This window comes from Phanerochaete carnosa (genome assembly GCF_000300595.1).
Source record: "Phanerochaete carnosa HHB-10118-sp unplaced genomic scaffold PHACAscaffold_8, whole genome shotgun sequence".
NCBI lineage: Eukaryota > Fungi > Basidiomycota > Agaricomycetes > Polyporales > Phanerochaetaceae > Phanerochaete > Phanerochaete carnosa.
Window position 1 is genome coordinate 641,564 of NW_006767635.1, and position 20,639 is coordinate 662,202.

General features: G+C 53.5%; 6 protein-coding genes across 6 annotated transcripts; 2 read left to right on the forward strand and 4 right to left on the reverse strand.

The window, feature by feature from the left end:
* Nucleotides 1-242: 242 nt before the first annotated feature.
* Nucleotides 243-2,008, reverse strand: PHACADRAFT_260747 (uncharacterized protein). The gene is made up of 6 exons (XM_007398685.1): nt 1,795-2,008; nt 1,663-1,736; nt 1,186-1,607; nt 682-1,129; nt 389-621; nt 243-332 (listed from the first exon to the last, which is right to left on the reverse strand). Exons 4-6 carry the CDS (start codon nt 711-713, stop codon nt 274-276), a joined length of 324 nt encoding a protein of 107 aa, XP_007398747.1. The 5' UTR covers nt 714-1,129; nt 1,186-1,607; nt 1,663-1,736; nt 1,795-2,008; the 3' UTR covers nt 243-273.
* Nucleotides 2,009-3,969: 1,961 nt separating this feature from the next.
* PHACADRAFT_149017 (uncharacterized protein) lies at nt 3,970-6,007 on the forward strand (the record flags this gene model as incomplete). The annotated part of the gene is made up of 4 exons (XM_007398686.1): nt 3,970-4,629; nt 4,666-5,103; nt 5,189-5,340; nt 5,424-6,007. Coding segments are annotated over exons 1-4 (1,812 nt in total), but the record flags the coding sequence as incomplete, so codon positions are not given.
* Nucleotides 6,008-11,468: 5,461 nt separating this feature from the next.
* On the reverse strand, nt 11,469-13,162 carry PHACADRAFT_260755 (glycoside hydrolase family 16 protein). The gene is made up of 5 exons (XM_007398687.1): nt 13,065-13,162; nt 12,356-13,005; nt 12,132-12,305; nt 12,025-12,082; nt 11,469-11,960 (listed from the first exon to the last, which is right to left on the reverse strand). Exons 2-5 carry the CDS (start codon nt 12,985-12,987, stop codon nt 11,661-11,663), a joined length of 1,164 nt encoding a protein of 387 aa, XP_007398749.1. The 5' UTR covers nt 12,988-13,005; nt 13,065-13,162; the 3' UTR covers nt 11,469-11,660.
* Nucleotides 13,163-13,706: 544 nt separating this feature from the next.
* Nucleotides 13,707-14,014, reverse strand: PHACADRAFT_198458 (uncharacterized protein; the record flags this gene model as incomplete). The annotated part of the gene is made up of 2 exons (XM_007398688.1): nt 13,707-13,772; nt 13,838-14,014. 2 exons carry the CDS (start codon nt 14,012-14,014, stop codon nt 13,707-13,709), a joined length of 243 nt encoding a protein of 80 aa, XP_007398750.1.
* Nucleotides 14,015-14,116: 102 nt separating this feature from the next.
* On the forward strand, nt 14,117-17,633 carry PHACADRAFT_260760 (uncharacterized protein). The gene is made up of 22 exons (XM_007398689.1): nt 14,117-14,197; nt 14,257-14,302; nt 14,779-14,860; nt 14,915-14,919; nt 14,974-15,073; nt 15,134-15,239; nt 15,297-15,370; nt 15,432-15,501; nt 15,559-15,632; nt 15,680-15,738; nt 15,796-15,834; nt 15,886-15,897; nt 15,948-16,016; nt 16,070-16,245; nt 16,304-16,449; nt 16,502-16,580; nt 16,636-16,945; nt 16,999-17,191; nt 17,247-17,279; nt 17,332-17,469; nt 17,521-17,547; nt 17,598-17,633. Exons 3-22 carry the CDS (start codon nt 14,794-14,796, stop codon nt 17,624-17,626), a joined length of 1,806 nt encoding a protein of 601 aa, XP_007398751.1. The 5' UTR covers nt 14,117-14,197; nt 14,257-14,302; nt 14,779-14,793; the 3' UTR covers nt 17,627-17,633.
* Nucleotides 17,634-18,695: 1,062 nt separating this feature from the next.
* On the reverse strand, nt 18,696-19,286 carry PHACADRAFT_260764 (uncharacterized protein). The gene has a single exon (XM_007398690.1). It carries the CDS (start codon nt 19,270-19,272, stop codon nt 18,814-18,816), a length of 459 nt encoding a protein of 152 aa, XP_007398752.1. The 5' UTR covers nt 19,273-19,286; the 3' UTR covers nt 18,696-18,813.
* Between the last annotated feature and the right edge of the window lie 1,353 nt (nt 19,287-20,639).

The window sequence follows — 20,639 nt, forward strand, 5'->3', positions numbered from 1 at the left end:
TCTTGAAGCTTACAGCTTGGCAACTTGCTGACTGAACTTGTTATTATGTAAGTACTAAGTTGACGACATGGAGGATCACGGATGTAATCCGCAAGTCCAGGGAACTTGTCCTGGTCGCCATTATCGAACTACTCGTTGACACGAATCTAGCATGCAAGCATCTCACGTTTCATGCATTTGTTCAAAATACAGTATTATGCCATCATATTCTCTCCAATCAATGCGAGTATGGGTACATGTGTAAAGCATAACGGGGTATAATGATGACGTGATTTAAGACGTTGGGTCGTTGATGTTCTGCTGGGCCTGACCCTTGTCATGGCGGATGTTGCCTATGCGCAAGCTAAATGAGCACTACGCCAAACATGCTGGGAGCGCATAAACTTACCAGCAGCCTCTTGCTGACGGTCACCTGTCATGGCACCGACAACGGCGTCCTTCTTGCCGCCGAGGCGGTCGACGCCGCCCTCCGCGTAGCCCTTGACCTGAGCAGCTTTGTACTCAGCCTCGCCCTGGGCATGCTCTTCGCGACCAGACGTCTGCCACGACTCCCAGCCAGTTGCGTTGCCCACCATCTCGACGACGTTGCCCTTGGTCGAGTGGAACTGGCCAGAGGTCTTGCTACAAACAGGCGGCGCGTTAGTCATTACTGAATTCGGACGCGAGTCACTCGACACGTACTTGGGCTCGTTGTTGTTGGTGGTGGAAGACATAGTGAAAGTCGTGAAAACTGTGTGTGGTTGTGGTTGTGGGTGTTGTTTCTGAAGAGACTGGATGTTCCAGGTAGCCTTTATATATCGCGACGTCCGGCTCGTTTGGGAAGTGACGTCGACGCGTCGAAGGAAGTCGCCCGTTGTTGCCCAAGACTGGCGGTGACGTCACCGTGGTGCGGTGGGGTTGCATTAGCGCCGTCAGCTGGGCCAGCGAGCTCGGGTAGTTTCCAGGCGAACAGACGTCCACGTAGGACGACGCACGAGGTCCGAGGGCGCTTCGTCCGACATGCGCTCCACCAAGATCCGCTGTGGGGCAGGGCCGTAGTGTGCATGTGATTATAGTACATCCGCCCAAGGAATTGATGACTGGTACTCGTCGCTATGGGAGAGTGATGATGACGACACAGATACGAAAGCTAACAGAGATGTCAGTAAGGCTAAGTGAGGTAGGCATAGACAACTGAGTGCGTACCTGAAATGGATAGGTTGCAAGAGGGAGCGGAAGAGAACGGTACAATAACTTGAGCCGAGTCTAGCTATGGTATCATTTCTTGATACTTTGGTGGACGGCCTGCTTCATCGCTGTACGCAGGTAATGCATCCAATCCTAGAGGGTCTTGCGTCTCGCTGATGCTCCCGTGCCTGACGTGGGCCGGCGGGGGCAGAGGAACAGTATCGGGAGGGGGACTAAGCGCCCACGTAGGCAAGGTCTCCTCAGATTGCCGTCCATGTGACAACAGGCGCACAAAACGAATTTTCCAGTGTGACCGCCTGGGTTGAAGCTGGTAAGGTCGGGTCGACCGTGGCGTTCGGCGCTGGTTAGGAGCCGTACTCTGCAACGCTTCCTGCATTGCAGCGCGCCATGACTTGCCCTGACGTCTGAGGATAAGACACCTGTTTCGAATTTGAGCATCAGCGCATACTCTTGAGCTCTGGAGAATAATTTTACTTAATGCACGGTGATAAGAGCACCAGAATGCCAATGATGATCGCGATTATCGCGAGCGCGAGACCAGCCTTATGCTGCAGGGTCGTTGAGTCGTCAGCCAAGTACGACGTAGTAGGCAGGAGCTGCACATACCCTCGTATTCTCGCTCGCACCTCGCTGCACATCGTCGACGATAAGGACAGAGACCATATCGCTTTCGAAACAGAACACCATGCTCGGGCTCTATGTACTTCTGCGGCGAATTTGCACCAAAGTCGTCTGATGGACGACCAGGAAGACCGCTCGGTGACGAGGGTAGGAGACAGAGAGGCTAAGGAGCCAAACGAAGATACAGAATCGATATCGATCCAGGTTCCACGTCTGTGCTTCGCACGAGTGTCGAGCAGAACCGGTCGTCCGGGTCGTCGTAGTGGAGGACTTAAATACCAAAATGGCATGCGCCATAAGCGCTATTGATTGAGTTTATGTTGGCCGGCGGCGAATTCGCTGTCCAGATGTTGATATAGGTCGAGATCATGGTCGAGATGGATCAAAACGTCGGATGACAGGCTGCGCACAATTTGCCATACGTATCGCCCCCTACCTCGAGCGGAGAACCAGTTCATAGTATAAGTTGTCAAACTGACAGTTGCGTCGCAATCCTCTGATCTGGAAAGAAACGCGGTCATGAGCTCGGCGAAAGACATTTGGACGATTGAACCTGCCGAGCCTCGTTTGTGCTGACCAGATGCATGCTGACTGCCCAAACGCACAATTCTCGGCCCGACGGAGATAAGCGGCACAGTTCGCCTCTTTGCGACAGCAGCCAGGAAGCTGGGCTTATTCGCAGCACGCATAACGCCCAGTCAAGTGAACTCAACAGTGTTTCTGCGGTGTCTGGGCCTGAATGCTGCAAGCCTCAAGCTTCCGGTCCCGCCCACGCATTGCAGGGAGCCACTTGTCTGGGGGCTCGGATGCAGTTAAGTAGAAAGAAAAGGGAGGTGTATATAAAGAGAGGGGTAAATTTGGTTTAGTGCGGATGCTGCAGATCCATCTGTGCCAGGGATGGGCGGAGATCTCAACGGATTCAAGCGCCCGGAGGGGCAGGCCAAACCGGCCAGAGGCTAGGGTTCGGTGATTCCCGGATCCTTTGTGGCGCACAGGGCGTTTAGCGCCAACCTTACCTCTCGTCCTTTTTCTGCTCATAAAGACCCACAGCTGTACATCTGGCCAGTACACGAAATACGCTGGCATTTGCTTTAATTTTTTTAATTAAATATAAATAAAAACAAAGTAAAATTCAGAGATATTAAAGCCTTGAAGCCTTCAACCCATGAATATCGAGCGGCAGAGAAATAAAGCGTGCGACGGATTATACCTTCGATATTGAAATGCGTTCGCTTGATTAATGATTCCTCTTTTTGTGCTATATAATGCGCAGCCTGTCTCGAATGAAAGGGTGCGAAAAGGCAGTACCGTTACTGGCGCCAAGATCTTGATGATCGGGTGTTTCGGATCTCAGATCAGCCGGACAACCGCCAGCTTGAAGTTGGCCTTGACCCCCGCCACTCGAGCTCGACCTGCCGCTACTCACTAGCAATTTCCCGGATGATATAGGTAAATTTTACCCGTCGCATTGCAACTGTAGAGATTAGGCCTATTGCCCTAGCACTAGAGTAATTCATCGCTTTCAGTGGACACCCACGTCTAGCGCTGGTCTAGGTCTTTCTCTGTCGCGCGCTGCGACAATACAAACAATGTCGGCGCTATTCTCACATCATCAGTGGCCACGATAACTAACGAAATGTGGCCAACAGTAGAGACATTTATACGCGCTCGATCGCCCAAGGTTTGTTCTGCACGACTTCTTCCATGGCCCAATTATGTCCTTACCACTCGATCTCAGTGGCCTTGACCCAGGCATCTTAGGAAAGCTTGTAACTGGACATGCTCGCGTCAAGTTGCGCGAGGGTACACCTCCTCGAATCGAATTCCTCGGCCGCACTCCCTTCCACGTCGTTGAAGGTCTCGATTCCACACCGCGATTCCCGCGTTTTGGAAGTAACGGCGGCTGCTTCAAGAGTCCTGCTTACAACGACAAAGCTGTTGAGGAGATGGACGCATGCTTTATTGAGCGAGAATGGGAAGATTTTGTGAAGTGCTATCTCTCTCATACGACGGCCCTTCTCGAAACGCAGGCGAGAAAGACCCCCGAGTTGAAAGAACTCACATGCCAAAAACGAACAGACGAGGAGTGGTTGATGTATCCCCCTACGGTGCGTTTGTTATTTCTGCTACAGTGGCCTGATATTTACCGCCTTCAACAGTGCAAACTTGGCAACAAGATCATGAAGTTAGCGGGCTCCAGATACCGTTTCTATGACGTCGCCGATATTCGTGAGAGTGGCGCGAAGGAAATGCGCCCAGACGTTGTTAGCTACCCAGATACGGCTCAAGCCCGGGCTGCATTCGAATATCTCGGCGAATCGTCTTCGGATGAGCGACGCCGGAAGTTCTTGGCCTACTGCGCCTGGTCATGGATGGTCCTGTTCATCGAGTGCAAGCGGAGTGAGAAGAACGCGGCTTACCATTTCTCAACACCGGGATTTTTACGGAACACAAAGGAGGGCGAAGTCAGCCGCGCTCAGATCGCCAAGTACGCCGCTGAGATCCAGTTTCGGCAACACCGCACACACTTGTTTTCCCTCTATATATGTGATACCAAGGTCCGCGCTCAGCGTTGGGATCGTTCGGGGTGCACTGTGACAAAGCCGTTGGACCTCAAGAAGGACGGGAGAAAATTCATGGACTTTCTCTACCGTTTCGGTCAGCTCTCCGAGGCCCAGGTTGGATACGACTCCACTGTCAAGCTCGCCACGAAAATTGAAATCGCCAAGGTCCTGCGATACAAGTCTGACAACCTCATTTTGGTCCAGTATCGTGACTTCATGGCACATTCTCTCAACGAGTATCCCATCTTCAAGGCAAGTTTCTGACCTGTTACTTTAGGTACCATAGCTGAAGTGCGTTTTCAGATGCAAGTGAAGCCTCTTACTGCCGAGGTAAACAATACTAGGCGTAGCACTCGTTCTTCATCGAAGGAGAAAATATTCCTCATCGGCCAACCTGTTTCAGGCCACTGCTCACCGATTGGACGCTGTACGAAGGCGTATGTGGGGCTTGATCTGCAAACAAACCAGCTCGCGTTCATCAAGGACAGCTGGCGACCTAATGCCCCAGGGGTGCGTCCAGAGGTCGAGACATACGCGCGACTGCACGAACATAACGTCTCCTACGTTGCCACTGCCATCGCCGGAGGAGACGTGGACATCCCAGGCGATGGCCCTCAGCGCACGCAGACAGATAAACATCTCCCAGAAAGTGCCAGACAGTCCGAGCGTATACACACCCGACTTGTCACCAAGGAGGTCGGCATCCCCTTGGACAGCTATCCAACGGCGCGTGATTTAATCGACCTTCTCTACCAAGCACTTGTCGGTAAGTCAACATTCTCGGCTCCAGAAACTTGGCGCTGATCACAGGACAGGACACTGGGAAGCTTACGAAATTGCGGGGATGCTGCACCGCGATGTCACCCCAGCAAACATTTTAATCGACGTAGAATCTATCGGGAAGAAGCTCAAGTCATTCATGAACGATTGGGATGTGTGCAGATACAAAGAAGATATGCATCCGGATGTCCCCCATCTACCTGGCCGCTCAGTACGTCGTTCTAAAAATGTTATGCTACCGGTAACTTAGCTGATCTTCGCATCTGCCAGGGTACATGGCCGTACTTGTCGGCACTGGTCCTCCAGTATCCTAAGAAACCGCACGAGTTGGCCGACGATCTCGAGGCCTTCATATACATTCTTGTATGCATGGCACTGCGCTATCACGAGCACAAACGGACGCCGGCGTATCCCAAGGATATCGGTAGAGATGAGGCCCGCGCCATGAACAAGCAGAACAAGGCCCTCGCTTCTCTGGTCCACTCTATCTTCTTCGATGAGTACCCGGCGCAGGGCGGATACTGGTCCGGCGGAGACAGGAAGATGCGAGATATCCAGGCTGGCATCTCGCCCGTTGACCTCAAGCCGACCAAGAGTGGCCCTACGCCTCTCGGCATCTTGCTCGACGGGCTCTACTCGCTGCTCAAACGCCACTACGACGCCATCAACATGAAGGATTTGGAGCGCTTCAAGGTCCTCGCTCTGGAGAATGACGACGAGGGCGAAAGCCAAACCACTGCCTCTGACGAGGGCGAGGAAGAGGGGGAAGATGCTTTACCTGTCGCCCGGCTGTTTGATGCGGAGCCACCTGAAGCAGAGCGGACGCCGAGTGCACGCTCGTCACCCGCGTCGCCAGCAGCCTCGACTCTGACGCCTCGCACCAAGAAGCTTGAGCGCACTCTAGATAACCACAGGCCGCTAGCGTCATTGTTCCGCAAAATCCTGCAAGAGAATCCCCGCGCGAAGTTCGTGAAGATGTCGAAGACTGCCGATCAGCACGATGGCCTGAAGGAGTACGTCTCGCAGGACCAGAAGGAACAGACCGGGGCAGGCTCGCGATCCAGCCAGACCCGGAAGCGCAAGATGCTGGAGGCAGAGTATGACGGAAGGTTTGAGGAAGTATGGCGTGGCGACGCAAAGAAAGTCAAGATGGATCTCGCTTGGCGAGGACCGAAACCCGTTGTGTAACGTAGCTGCAGTTCATCATGTAGTCTGTACTTTCATGCATTTGATGTGCTGCTATTAGATGACGGTGTGCGGAAGCTAATATTGTCCTGACTTCTGCCACAGAGCCGACTGGCTCAATATCATTGACTGTTGTTTGCACAATTCCGCGCAAAATGTGGAATTTGACTGGCTTGTTTATATATATATATCTATATATCAGTGAACGAGTTCTCAGTTTCGGTTGTACCGTTCCCAAGTAGAGATATTTAGACAATGGGCCCTCTTCATCTCGGCCTGCAGGATGTAGTGTAACTCAATAAGTTCAAGTGGCTATTCCGGCGAACTGAAACTCTAGACAGATCTCACCCATGGACGCTGATTCCTGAGCTCTCATAAAGCTACTTTTGCAGTCACTCTTGGACAGTATCCAGAAGGGGTTCGACCAGAGGATCCCCCAAAGAGTACAAATCACCCGACTGATTGAACGTGTATGCCCTTTATATATCCTAACCCCCGCGGAAGCGCAATTACCTATAATTACATTGTACGATAGGACGGGATGGGCATGTGCTCTTCACGAACGATACACTGGGGGTGCATCAGAGCTGTCATATGCAGGTAGCCCTCCACTCAACGCGGAGTCCCTAACATGTGCGCCCTCAGGCGCCCTCGGTTCGTTCGGCACGTATATCGTAAAGCTGGGCCGGCCGCCAGGGACATGTGGCCGCTTGGGCATGATGTACGCATGGGAACCGTCCAGCCGCGTGCTCGCCTCGGCGAACGAAGGCATCGTCGTCATTCGGAACGTGATCGGCTGCTGGCGTGCACGCGCGCCAACGCGGCGCGTCCAGCCCGGCGTCGGTGGGTTGCCGTCGCCCGCGTTGGGGTGGATAGGCTGCAGGCAGCCTCGCCAAGACTGTCCCGTTGCTTTGAGGTAGATCCACCTGTAGAAGAGAGGTTAAGTGGTGATGGTGGAGTGAACAGTGGAGGACGCACCGGAGGAAGAATGGCAGTACGGCGCAGAAAAAAAACGCTAACGGGAGAGCAATCGCGAGAGCGCGGCCCTGCCGGTGATATCATCAATAGTGCACAGCGAAGAGATGAGGAGACAACGTACGCCGGTGCCATTGATACTGCGCTTTGCATGCACAACTGTCTGAGAGGCCGCCTGCACGGACCAGCTCGCATCTGAAAGTGAAGCATGCTGAATGACCACCATCTGTCTTCTTCGGAGCCTTCAGTCACCGTTGAAGTTGTCGCAATAGCTCGAGAGCGAGGAGATGGAGGAGAGGCAATTGAAGGAGTATCGCAGAGCCTTCGTCGATGTGAAGGCCATTCGCCAGGGCTATTTCCCATGGGGTACCACGTGAGCATCCACGATAGCTCCCAGATAGCGAGAATGTCTCCCGCATTTGGAGCAATTCATGATTAGGTTCACAAGCTGATCCTGGGAAGACAAACGACCGGAGTGACGTAGGCAAGACCATTGAGCGACGAGGATTCGTTGAGTATGATGAGGTTTGTGCGCTGTGCAACGAGTTGTTAGTAGTAGTCTTAGAGTGGACTATTGCACTAATCAACATATGAGCAGCTCTTGATGGCTCTGAGCCAGATTTGTGATGTTGTGACGACGCTACTTGATTGAGCTCTATTCCGATATTTGAGGTATGCATCTGACTTCAGGAACACTGAGATGTCATAGCTGAACAGATACAGTATTCCCGCGATACTTACGCTCAACGAGCGTTGTGGCGTCACAAATGCCTCACAATCCGTTCTGACCCGCAGTCACGTGCACGGGCTCTGGGCCCAGTCCCAATTTGGACATCACGCAGAGTTCACGATGCTTCTCCCAGCCTGAGGCTACAAGGAAACAATGACGCCATGTCAGGATGTTGGACGGCTTAAAGCATACCACTGCGAAACCTCCACCCATTTTTCATTCATTCAAAACCGCGCACACGGGCACATGCGATTCGAGGCTATTAAGTTCATGGTGACGTCGTCCTGTGCTCTTACACCCCTCCCTTCTCTCCAACCAACATAGAGTAGGACGCCAATATGTCCGCACCTGAAAATGACAGTTCCTTCCAACTCCTCCTGCCAGAGCTCCTTTATCACGTGTTGAAGTTCATTCGCGCAACTGGACAATGTCGTGACTCCGAATCCTCCATCTCACAGGAAAATAAACGCTATCTCTCCTCCTGCTCCCTTACCTGCAAGTCCTAAGCCAAAGAGTGTCGTCCATTCATATTCAACAAGATCACCATTCGATCTCACACTTAAGGATCTCCAGGAGCTCGCCGCATTCTTAATCCCGCTTCAGTAATCGTACGACACATCACTTGCCTCGAGATCAAGGAATTGGGCACATGGACATCCCTCCGCACTGTGCCGACCGCCCTCTACAAGTGATTGCCGCGACTTCAGACTCTCGAACTCGGGTGCGGGCTTACGTCGGCATCGTATGTCCTGCTACAGCTGTGGCCAACTCGAACCAACATCCCTCGCTTTCCTCACACCACAGGCACGCTGCTGGCCTACCACCGCGGTTTTCAAAGCGTTACCACCCTGGCTTTGCGAGGGTATCGATTCCGAGACTTTGGCACGTTTTTGCGTCTCGTTGGGGCATTCAGCGTCACGGTCTTGGAAAACCTATGCTTGGATACGGTTACCTGGCACGATACCTCGCGTGCCACTGCCACAGAGTTCTGCACGCTCCCATTGCTGTCTACGCCAACTCTCCGTACCGTTTCTGCCACATCGTCGCAGAATGTTTCGCTCGAGAGCATGAGCCTTCTCTGGTTGTTTGGGCATGCCGAAAATCTACGAGGAGGGCGGCGTTCCGGGCTGCTACACGTAGATGAAATACCGGCGCTGGTCGATCTAACCCGCTTCGTGCTTGAATGGAGGAAGGAGGATCCCTGCATGAGGCACTCATTCATACCGCCGGAGATGCAGTTCATAGTTTTCGAAGTAGACGCAGAGTACGGTACGTGATGCGCAGTAATTTCATGAACATACCGACCACTAGCCCTGACATGTGCTACACAGAGCGGTTAATAATTTCGAAGAGATTGCTGTCGCCAGCCGGGATGCGATGTCAGTTGACATCCGCGCTTACCATCACCTCGCTCGCCATCACGTACACTCACTGTACGTGACAAGATGCGAGCTGCTTCTACCGGATCTGCGGGAAGCGCAGTTGCCGTACTTCTACGCCCTCCTTAAGCAGCTGCTTGAACTCAAGGTCGTCGAGTACCAATTTGGGCGCGAGCACACCTCAGAAGACCAGGACGACCAAGAACGCTTTCAACGTCCCCAACAGCTGCCTGTAGAGCTTTCGCATGTACACATTTCGTTCATGTTTGAAGACACAGTCTGTGTCGATGCTGCCGCGTATTTGGGAAGCTTGTCGTATATATTATCGACAAAGGTAATGGGCGACTTGCTCGTCAATTATCGCAATTCCCTGTGGCGCTCTGGGTACTTCAAGGTGGATATACGGACCGTTTTCGCCGACAACGGAGATAGTGTAAAGATGTGTAGGAGAGGTCTGTCACCAGGACCGGCGCTGTGCAAGGTACGTGCCTCGATGTGCACGCTGTAAGCTTCTGATTGTTCGCCCAGGCTTCGAGGGCCATACACTCTTCCCTCTCTCCTTTCCTGAACATCATCTTTCGAGAACACGAGTCACTCAGTTTGTTAAATCACTTCCTTATGGTGCTTCGCTCTGTGCCAGACTTGGGTAGTGTCCTCAGGGCCTTAGACGGCCATTCAAAAGAGGGGTTCCTGATGTTAGCCAATGCTGTGCGTATATGATACTCTCTTAGTCACAGACGCAGCTGAAATGGCCCGTCATACGCAAGTTTTCGTGTGGTTATCAGACAATGACTACTTACCGAGCCATATTCGTTGCGTGCCTGAGTATCTGGAGCGGCTCACTTGCACGGGTGCCATGGGAACTGCCCCTCGCCTGTCTGCAGTCCTCGAACCATTAATCTTCGAAAACGCCGAATATAATGAGAGAACGCCCATTCTTGTATCAACTCGAGGAGACACCGTCTTCTGGTATAGCAAGCATAGCTGCATATTCAGCTTCTTCCTTGCCAACATGCTCCATTACTGGCACTCGCGAATGAATTGTAAGACAGGCTTCCTGGGCTGCAAGCTCTCTGTAGACTACCTTTCATGCTGACTCTCTTCAAGCACAGGCAACGGAGATCCAGATAACATATGGGTGGTCACCAGAAGCACAATATAGCAGGCATGCCGAAGGGATCACATATGACACTCAACAGGCAGGTCCTTGCATCTCGCGAATGTACAAAGCAGGCTGATATAGGGGACGCCTGGAAGTTGCAAGTCAACCAGCGCAGTGCGACGCCCATCCTGCAAGATGTTCGCACACCCAAGCGCGTCCCCAAGGTTGAGACAAGAAAATCAGCGCTGCAAGGCGAACTTGATACGCTTTGTCGAAATCCGGACCGCGAGCCGTTATATCCTATACACCTAGGACGGGGGTAGACATCTCATTTGGAACAGCGACGCGGGCGGAAACCTCGTCTGGGACAAGAATGGGAGGGGACATCTCGTCTGGGACGGAACCAGCATTACGAACGAAACCATGATGCTCCAGTCATGTCATACCAAAGGCTGGCGGACGACTTTTCCTACGCTCGATTTGCCCGCCCTTGAACTCGCCTCCGCCCCCCTCCAGAAGATTACTTTGATGGCATCATAGTGCGCTGTAGGTAATGCGTAATGGTCATGGATCGAGTATGTACGCAAAGAGAAACTTTGTCTACAAAGGACGTTCAAAACTTACTACTGACATGAAGCGCCAATCGGTTTGACCAGTACACCTGTTCATATGGCAGAGGCGAACAAAGCCTGTGAGATTGCGCCATCGATATCGGGGTCATTTTGGAAGGATTTACATCCGGTCGTCAGTAGTACTGCGACTTTGGACAAACGGACGTCAGTCCATAACTCGTATCTTTAATCACATGTCCCGAAAGTGAGTAACTGCTATCGCAAGCGGCGAAGACCAGAAGGTCGCCCATGAAGTTACAGTAAATCCCACAAACGCCTCGCAACCGAACACCACCGCATCGCGCCAACACATTTACACCACTTCACCATACGCGCAGATCGTGCAATTTGCTACTCTACGAAGCGTCAAAAATACGGACAAGACAAGACAGAGTGGCGCGATACAGCGTCCGAGTCCATTACAACCGAAGATTATCTTACACGTCTATACAAGTATACAATTGACTACAAGTCAAAACGCGAACCAATGTAAATAAAACAGTGTTTTCTTCGCCCCAAGAGACATCATAGCGCCATCGCGCCCAGCGCACCAACAGCACCGGCCGCCACCGCGACCCACACCGCAGGACTGCGTGCGAGCGCAGCAGCACCGGAGTTCTTGCCACCTGCCGCGTCCGCGCCGCCGCTCGTACTAGCGCCAGACGTACTCGCGGTTGAGGAGGGCGTGCCGGCGCCGGAGGAGGCGGGGCTGCCGTCTGCATTGACGACGACGGTGCTGTTGATGGCGAACGCGCGGATGTAGTTGAGCTCGAAGTACGCGTTCGCGTACTGTGCCGTGCCGTTGTTGATCACGTTGTCGAGGTACTGTTGGGAGAGACGTGAGTTCAGCAGGGGAGAGGGGGAGGAGGAGGGAGAGGGAGGGACGTACGCAGGCGCCTGTGGAGGCGTCGCCGCATGTCGCAGCGTAGACTGATGGGACGCCAGCCCTGCAAGACAATCAGTCGCAATGCATACAAGGAGAAATGGGCCACGCACCAGTCGCCGCAAAGCGTGATATCGATGACGAGCTGCTGAGCACCGAAGAATTGAGGGATGTTGCAGGAGGTCGCGGGCCATGCTGCAGACGGCGAGCCCCAGCTCGAGATATCGATCGAGTCCGTCGCGGTGGTGATCGACGGAGGGATGTTCGCGCGTCCCCAGAACCAGATGCTGTGAACCCCGTCAGTCTATGCAGGGACCGGCAAAAGCATGCCACGCACTAGATTCCCGTGACATCAAATTGTGTCGCCCAGACGCCTCCGCCGTTGTCTGCGAACGCCTGCCCATAGTTGTTCGGCGTGTTCTCGATGACGGTGCATCCCGCGGGGACGCTGCAGTCGCCGCCGCCCTGCTGGCCAGTCTCGTCCGTGCCGTTCGCGGCAAGGCAGCCGGGCTCGGTGTGGAGCGCCATCTGGTTGTAGGTCATGAGGTTGACGCCCTCAATGATGTCGATCTCGCCGTTCGAGGGCCAGTTGTTGCCCTTGGTCCAGATGCTTGGCCAGACGGAGCAGCCGAATGGAAGGTGCAGCGCGTCGATGACCCAAACAGTACCGACCTCGAAGTAGTCATTGGTCGTGATCCGCACGCTGTTGCGCTTGTCGTTGTACGGCACGAAGGACGTGTTGTCGACTTTGATGATGGCGTGCCCCGAGGAATCGACGTACGCGAGGCCCGTCGCGTTCGTCTGATTCACGTAGGTAACGTCACCGTTCGTCAAGTTGTCATAGTTGCCGTAGAAGGTCCATGAGTCGAAGAAGCCCGTATCAGAGTACTCTTGCACGAGCGTGAAGTTGGCGGCGAATGCACCTGACACAAGCGCGGCGAGTGTAGCAAAGGCGTGGATGGACTTCATCGTGTGCAGGATGAGAGTCTGAAGGGAAGCAATGTAAAAATCAGCCAGAGTAAGAGCGAAAGAAACTGGAAACGCACATAGTCAGCCTATTACACTTGGGTTCTGTTTTCCGCGGGTCTAAGTCTGTCGTCAGTCAAGGTGTCTAGTCTTAGTGCTTGGTCGTCGTTGCCAGTCGTCCGGGGGTCGTGAAGCGTAATCAGGGATACAGAAGGGAGAAGGGAGGTATGAGATAATGGTCGGGAGAAGGCTACACAGTCCGAGGCGGTTTTATATGGAGAAAGCGCTGCCTCGAGGCGGCTGCGGGGAGAGTCCTTTGAGGTCATCGCCATCGGATTCTTCAGCTATTTCCGTCTCGGATCGTCGGCCAGGCCTTCGTGGCGTCTCTGTAAGGTACTCAATAATCTCGAGGGAAGAGCAGTTGAGATGCGCAGCAAATACTACAAGCTGAGCTATGCATCTCGGCCTCTAGTACCATGGTCGAGCCCGCGAGAAAGTAGGATTTAAAATCAAGGAGTTGTGCGGGCTGCCGGTTGGCGCCAAAGACGCAGCTTGGGGGTGTTATGTGGTCGATGCTGGATTGCAAAGCAATCCACAAACTCGTGGTGAATGCCCTCAAGACGGCGGTAAGAAGACGTACATCGGCTTGTGGAGCTTGAGCGACTCGGAGTCGCGTAGTCACCGGGAACTGATCTGATCGCTGCGCTCAGCGGCTAATAAGATTAGATGGCAATTTGTGTTGCTTCCGCCCTTGGGGTGACTACGCCCAGCGCGGTGTCCAGGGCGGACTATAGACGAGTATGTTAAAGTGAGCAGATTATCCTAGAACGCTTTGGACACACCCGTGACGGACAGACTGAATAGTTTGGTATGCCGCAGTAACGATGGTTGCACATATGCATACTTTGCCGACCTCGGGCTGCATCCGCGGCGGCTCAGATTCCGGAGACATTGGGGTACGAAGCGAAGGGGATTCCATTTTCTTCAGCGCCAGGGAAGCTTCGACGGAATCGATAGAGTCCTGGATCATCTTGGAGAGAGCCTTACAGCTCTAACAGAGTATTGGGAGTACCAGCCCTGGTCGCGAAGCTGGAGACCTTGAGCAAGAGTACCACCTACGCACCCGGTGCACCTCGTTGCTCTCGGCGTCTCGCTATACTTGGAGCAAACCTTGGAACGAGATGAGAGCAAGGAGAATTTGGAGTACGAGTCGGTGAGTGAATGTCGAAGAGAGCTGGGGAACTGCTGATGTCCTCATCACGATCGCGTAAGAACGAGATATCTTGTCACAAACTCAACATCGATGTGCTGAAGTGAGGTAAGATGATCATACCGTTTCTACGAGTTCTGCGCATCATAAGGGCATACAACCCTCCGATCTCGCTTTCGCCTCGGACAGGCCAGCTCTTGGGACGAAGTCCAAGTTCGCTCGAGACCAAGGTGCCATTGCCGAAAGTTGGAACGCGATTTTTCCACTTGTCCGCGAGAGCAGGTTATGTACAATTGCTCAGAACAAATCTTCGGGGTGTGTGGTGGCCGGTGTTTGTTACACTCCTGTCAGGTGGATCCTATCTAACATCCTGAAACGCCGGTTTGAAACATCTCGGTGGAGATCACATCCCTCCCGTGAGTAGGGATAGCTGAAACAGCGCTGCAGCTGGCAGTATAAAAATGTGGACTTACGGTTATTAATCCTTTTCTCGCTGTTTTTACGTCCTATTGTTGCCTATCAGATCTAGTACGCCGCTATAACGTGCCCAAGTCTTTGTGCTCATACGCCCCTTCGTCTTGCAGTAATCGCACACAACGATGGCAAGTAAACTTGCAGATATTCAAGACATCGCCGACAAGACCTTCGATTATATCGTCATTGGTGAGCAGCGGATTCTCTGTCTTCATCTACGACAGCCTCTCACCGCCGACCGCTCAGGTGGTGGTGTATGTCCCATAGCGAAAGTATCACGGCTCGTGTTTCAACAAGTTACATAGACTGCAGGCTGTGTCGTAGCGAGTCGTCTGTCTGAAGACTCGGATGTCACTGTCGCTGTTCTTGAAGCGGGCCCGCCGCATTTGGACGACCCAATCATCAGTAAGCAGCTGTATATTGCATACAACTGGCTCGGTAGTGACCCATTGAGCCGCATAATAGGAGATTCTGCTGCGTTTCTGAAGCTCATCCTGGATCCCAAATATGACTATATGTATACCACTACCCCGCAGCCCCGGGCAGGAGATCAGCCGGTGTTGTGGGCATGGTAAGCACTCAGCTGATAAGTAGTCATGAGTATGACACTCATTCTCGTATGGCTCAGTGGCCGGGGTTTAGGCGGGTCATCTCTGATCAACTGGTTAGTGTGGACCATCCCTCCACGCCAAGACATCGATGGTACGCTCCTCTGTCCGCGCTATACAGCTGACCGCTCACTTTCGCAATTTTTGTCTTGCAGGCATCGGCAAACTGGGCAACGAAGGCTGGACATGGGAGCGCTTTCACAGTTACCAGAAGAAACTTCAGAAGTGTGCCATGCTTTGAGTTGTCGACGTAGCGTGACAACAGCTGATCGAGCGGTATAGGTTCTATCCCCCGCCGAAGAATGAGCTTTCGGAGTTCAAGAACTTATATAACCCCGAATCTGTCGGTCATGACGGTATGCGCGTTATAGTGTGCTGTTGGGGCGGGACTGAAAAGCAACAGGCCCCGTACCGATCAGCTTCTCTCGTGACAGCTCTGGTGCGGAAGCTCTTTGGCAAAAGGTCAGAATAGCCTATTCTTGATACAACAGGTCTTAGTACTGAATTGTTTCATTGCAGAGCTTGGCGAAGTACGGTGTCGAGACCATTACTACAAGCGTAAGTGAGTCTATGGTATCTCCTCAATCATATATCTGAAAATCGGGATAGTTAGACGGAAATGTTGGCGCCTCTCATTTGTGTCGTTCTTCCTCGTCTAACGACACTTTCAGGTCACAGGTACATTCAAAACCGTCTCTAATATCAACCCGGAGACCCATCAGCGTGGTCACGCCGCTGCGGTGAGTGCAAAACTCACTATCTTCCGCCCAAGCTCACGCCAACGCCATGCCAGGCTTACCTTGTCCCTGCGCTCGATAGGCCAAACCTCAGAGTGCTCACTAATGCGTATGTCCACAAGATTGTGACCGATAGGAGCGATGGAGACGTCGCTGCATCTGGCGTCGAATTCGAGCACGGCGGACAGCCTTACACCGTTTTCGCCAAGAAGGAGGTCGTGTTATCTGCTGGGTACGTCTTCCAGCAAGCTCCACGGCGGTATCGCGATGAGCTGAAACGGCTATCCAAGGGCGATCAAATCGCCTCATATTCTGGAGCTCAGCGGAATCGGCGACCGTAAGATCCTGGAACCCCTTGGAATCGAGGTTAAGGTCGACTTGCCCGGCGTCGGGAGCAACGTTCAAGACCACGTCTCGATGGGGTTCATCAGATGGAGTAGATTCTTCTGATGCTCTTCAGCTGAACATTACTGAGATTAACATGACAGAGGTTAGAGAGGACCAGAATATCGTCACCAGCGGCATGCTCGACGACCCAGCTCAGGCAGAGAAGCTGCGTGTGGCCCTGTGAGCTTTGTCGTATACTCAATGCCAATATAACCTGATATCAGACGAATGCCAGTGGGCTTCCAGATGCCATCAAAATGACTCTCAATGGTGCCTCATTCATTCCCATCCAAAACATCAGTGACCGCACAGATGTGCTCGTTCGCAGGCAGAAGGAAAAGCTTGCCCAGAACGCAAGCACGTATCCACCGGGTCTGAAGGAACAGCACGAGATCCTACTGCAGCTACTCGAGGATCCGAACGTACCAGACTTCGAGATCCTCTTCCTCCCTTTCATGGGCAGCTTCTTCCCGAACCCGGAGCCAGAGAAGCCGTATCTAAACATGCCGGCAATCCTCCCGCGGCCCCACAGCCGAGGGACAATCGTGGGTCCACTCATCATTCATTCTTCTAGCTGTGTTTCTGAGACTCGCTGCAGCATGCCACGTCCGCCGACCCGAAGGCCAACCCGGCCATGGATCCGCGCTATTACGAGGAAGAAATCGACATCGACATTATGGTTGATGGCGTCAAGTTCATGCGCAAGGTTGCGAAGGCAGAGCCCTTCAATAAGATCGTCGAGAAGGAAGAGCTGCCGGGCCCAGATGTGCAGACGGATGAGCAAATCTGTGGTGCGCCCGTAACATTGTTGTCCAGAGGATCGCGCCAACAACAGACTGCGAATAGAATACATACGGAAGCACAGCACGTCTACATTTCGTGAGTCGCCATACTGGGAAAAACCCGGGCTTGATACTGACGCCGCGTATAGACACCTGCGGCAGCAACTCTATGCTGCCGAGGGATAAGGGAGGGGTGGTGGACCACGAGTTCAAAGTTTATGGCACGCAAAATATCAGAGTCGTGGATCTGTCGGTCCTTCCTATGCTGACGACTGTGCATCCAATGGGTATGGGCCATACGTGAATTGGTTTTCTGCCAGGCTGATTCTGTTGCGCAGCTACGGTGTTCACCCTAGCGGAAATGGGTAAATAATACTTCACTCCACGTGAGAGCGTTCGCTCACCATCTTCTTAGCTTGCGACGTCGTACGAGCTCGTCCTTGAAGATTATCCTGCAAGTTTGTCATGTCAATCAATCCTCCGATCTACATTCTCTCAACAGTGTCCGTAGCGCTGACATCTCCGCGAGAGGTGGCATTATTGTATGGCAATTTAGGATCATACTACAACGCGCGTGACTGCGCTAGCTACGTGAGACTTGGAGTAGCAGAGGCCAGTAGTACGATGGTAGAGCTGTCGAGATGTGCGGCTAGCTAAGCCCGAATCGCAACCAGTGACTCCAATTGCGCGAATGAAATGATGCTCGACACATGATGGAGCCTCGGAAGAGAGAGAGCCAGAAGGAGCCAGAGTTTTCAGTTGCGGACGTCTTGAAGCTCTCGCTTCCTGTTGAGCGATGCAGAGGGCCTGAGGCTGTGTCGCATTCACGCGTGAAAGAATAAGCTCAGAGGGTGGTAGGGACTCCATCTCAGCACGTCAGCAGCTCAGAGCATGATGCTGCCATCAGGCCCACGGTCATGGAATGCGTTGGACGCGCATGCGGCGGCTGATAAGATTAGATAGACGCCCAATCTGTAGTGCCCACAGAGCAAACTCCAATCTTCTAATTCTGGGATCTGAGCCTTGACAGACGCTTCATCCTACATGCTTCTTATATGGAGCTCATAATCAAAAAGCGGCAACCTTTTAGGCCTTGGAGGAACCGCCTTCCAAGCCGACATGAGACACTCCGCGTGCGCAGGATGGACTTCAAGGCAGACGTTAGCTTGCGAAAGGTGATTGACAGAGACGATGTCCTATGTAGGATTCGATGCGGAGACGAGGAGATGAATGTATGCGCCGGTATATGTACAGCAGAGCCAACGGACGAACTGGCAGACAGGAAGCAGGATCATCGGAGCCAATACTTGCGCGCTAGAGAGTGCAAGCGGCCTCGACAATAGCCGCGGTTGCGCCCTGGCACTGAAGTCTAAACTGGTTGTGTGTACGACGCAGAGGCTCGACTCGTCGTGTAGTCTCTAGCCGCGGGCATGCGCCTGCAGTGCCAGAGATAAACGCCGTGAATGCCGGTAATAGCATTTTGGGTGGGTACAGTGTAACATCTACCGTGGGGTTAGCGTCTCTCCGAAGAAGGAGAACGTGACACGCACAGATACAACCATAAACAGACACCGAGCGTCCATGACACCCTTCACCCCACTAAGAGTACAATCCCATGTCTGCTTTGATTCTCACTGACTGGCGCTCCGTCTCAATTCCTGTCTCCCTACTCCTGGCGGACGACCCGGCGACGACGCATCACTCGCGCCCGGCCCATGCAGAACAGCTTCTTCGTACCTCGGCGGCGCGTCCTTGGCGTCATACAACGGCGGCGTACAGAACTTATGTCCATGCATCCCACGCATCTCGCCCGAGAACCCTGGGGGGTGCGCCGCGACGCCCGCGAGCCCATCGCCGCCCGGGTGCGCGAGCGTAGGCACGCCAGGCACAGTGTACACTGCCGGCGGGTGCTGCGGTGCGGCGATCGGGAGCGTGGGCAAGAAGATCGTCTGACGCATCTGCTCGCTGCGCGTCGTTGAGTGCGAGGGGTGTGGCGAGGCTTCGCGATCGTGCCGCGGCTGCGGCGCACTGGGCGGCGGGAGCGGCTTGAGGAAGTCTTTGAGCGGACGGTTCTCGCGCCGGAGGCACATGAGCCTGTGGGCCGTGTCAGCGTGGATATGAATGGGTGAGTGGGTTGTAGCGCACCGGAACAGAAAGCAGAGGACTAGTGCGAAGATGGCAATAGCGATGAAGACTACCTCGAGGATGGCCTGCGGAGATTAGCCTGTTTCGCCTTTCGTACAATATAAATCCAACACACACCCTCGTCGTATCGTCATAGCCGCTCCCGGGACGCCCGATGTCGGTCGTTGTCGTCGCGGGTGGCTGGGGAAGACCGTAGGTGATGGGCGGGCCCGGGGGATCGAGCATGGATGGGATCATCGCCCGCGGGGTGTAGTCAACGGCGGAGGGTCCATCGTGCGAGGGAAATATAGGGAAGGACAGCGTCTAGGGTCGTGCTTCTGGGTCGTCGCTCAATTTTATCAGACACGCTAAGCCGCGCTGCGAAGCTCGCACAAGCGAGAGAAGCGCAGGAATTTAGGGTGTCGAACGGACACGTGCTGTACCATCAGATGCGTGACGTCACGCGTTCGACTTCTCCGTCGGTGGTTGTCCGACCGCTCGCCGTCCCCCCGCCCTCTTTGTCCGGGGGCGTACCTGACCGGCATGCAGGCAAAGGTGAATGCGACGCAGTACCTATAGCCAATTCTAGGCGAAACAAAATCACACGAAATTACATGATAAGTACTAGAAAAGATTACCCCATGGATTCATCGAAGCACCAAAAGTTATAAACCCAGAGCTGGGGGGCAAACGCTAAATTTTGATCCCGATGTGAAACAGCGACAGCTGTTTCCTCAAATGAAGCAGACTCGGTAAAGGACGACATGCCGAAGCGCTCTATCAGCGACGTCGGGACGGATCAGAGCGGACTAGGCTTTCACGCCACAACGCTGATGCGCCGCTTTTGTTTCCAAGGGGGCTTTCCTTTCGTCCCGGCTTTTCACGACGCGGATACCTTGAAAAGCTCGCTAATGCTGTCAGCTCGCATCTCCGATCAATGTCCGTCACGACGAGCCCGTCGTGCTTCTGTTCGTGTCTTTAATTCCTCTGTTCGATGCGCGCTTCGAATCGTTGGCCGGCCGCAGCAGTTGTGATAATACTTGACAGAACTAGAACTTGGCAGCCATGTCAAAGTACGGTGGGCAGTCCATGACGCTGCAACGCAGACTTTGGTATGCCACAAATTGGATGAGTATGCATGCCAGGCAAGCTACTCCTTGCGCAAACCGCGTAGAATGCAACCTGACCCACGCATTCTCTACATACAAGCAAGAGACGACACAGGCTTGCGGCGCTTTTTGCACCGGTTTCTGGCTAAGGTTTATCCAGGCGCTACACGTTCGTCGAGGCTATCTGTTTCCCATGGGACAGCACAGCCTCCCGAGGAGGCATG

Bases quoted from the DNA above. Each gene is read 5' to 3' on its own strand.
- PHACADRAFT_260747 (XM_007398685.1), bottom strand. From the start codon at position 713: ATGTCTTCCACCACCAACAACAACGAGCCCAA. The intron at 622-681 runs GTACGTGTCGAG...GCCTGTTTGTAG, and splicing joins ACCAACAACAACGAGCCCAA to CAAGACCTCTGGCCAGTTCC. The intron at 333-388 runs GTAAGTTTATGC...GCTTGCGCATAG, and splicing joins CCGTCAGCAAGAGGCTGCTG to GCAACATCCGCCATGACAAG.
- PHACADRAFT_260755 (XM_007398687.1), bottom strand. From the start codon at position 12,987: ATGAAGTCCATCCACGCCTTTGCTACACTCGCCGCGCTTGTGTCAGGT. The intron at 12,306-12,355 runs GTGCGTGGCATG...CGGGGTTCACAG, and splicing joins TTTGATGTCACGGGAATCTA to CATCTGGTTCTGGGGACGCG. The intron at 11,961-12,024 runs GTACGTCCCTCC...CTCTCCCAACAG, and splicing joins ACGCCTCCACAGGCGCCTGC to TACCTCGACAACGTGATCAA.
- PHACADRAFT_260760 (XM_007398689.1), top strand. From the start codon at position 14,794: ATGGCAAGTAAACTTGCAGATATTCAAGACATCGCCGACAAGACCTTC. The intron at 15,240-15,296 runs GTAAGCACTCAG...CGTATGGCTCAG, and splicing joins CAGCCGGTGTTGTGGGCATG to TGGCCGGGGTTTAGGCGGGT. The intron at 15,502-15,558 runs GTGTGCCATGCT...CGAGCGGTATAG, and splicing joins TACCAGAAGAAACTTCAGAA to GTTCTATCCCCCGCCGAAGA.
- PHACADRAFT_260764 (XM_007398690.1), bottom strand. From the start codon at position 19,272: ATGTGCCTCCGGCGCGAGAACCGTCCGCTCAAAGACTTCCTCAAGCCG.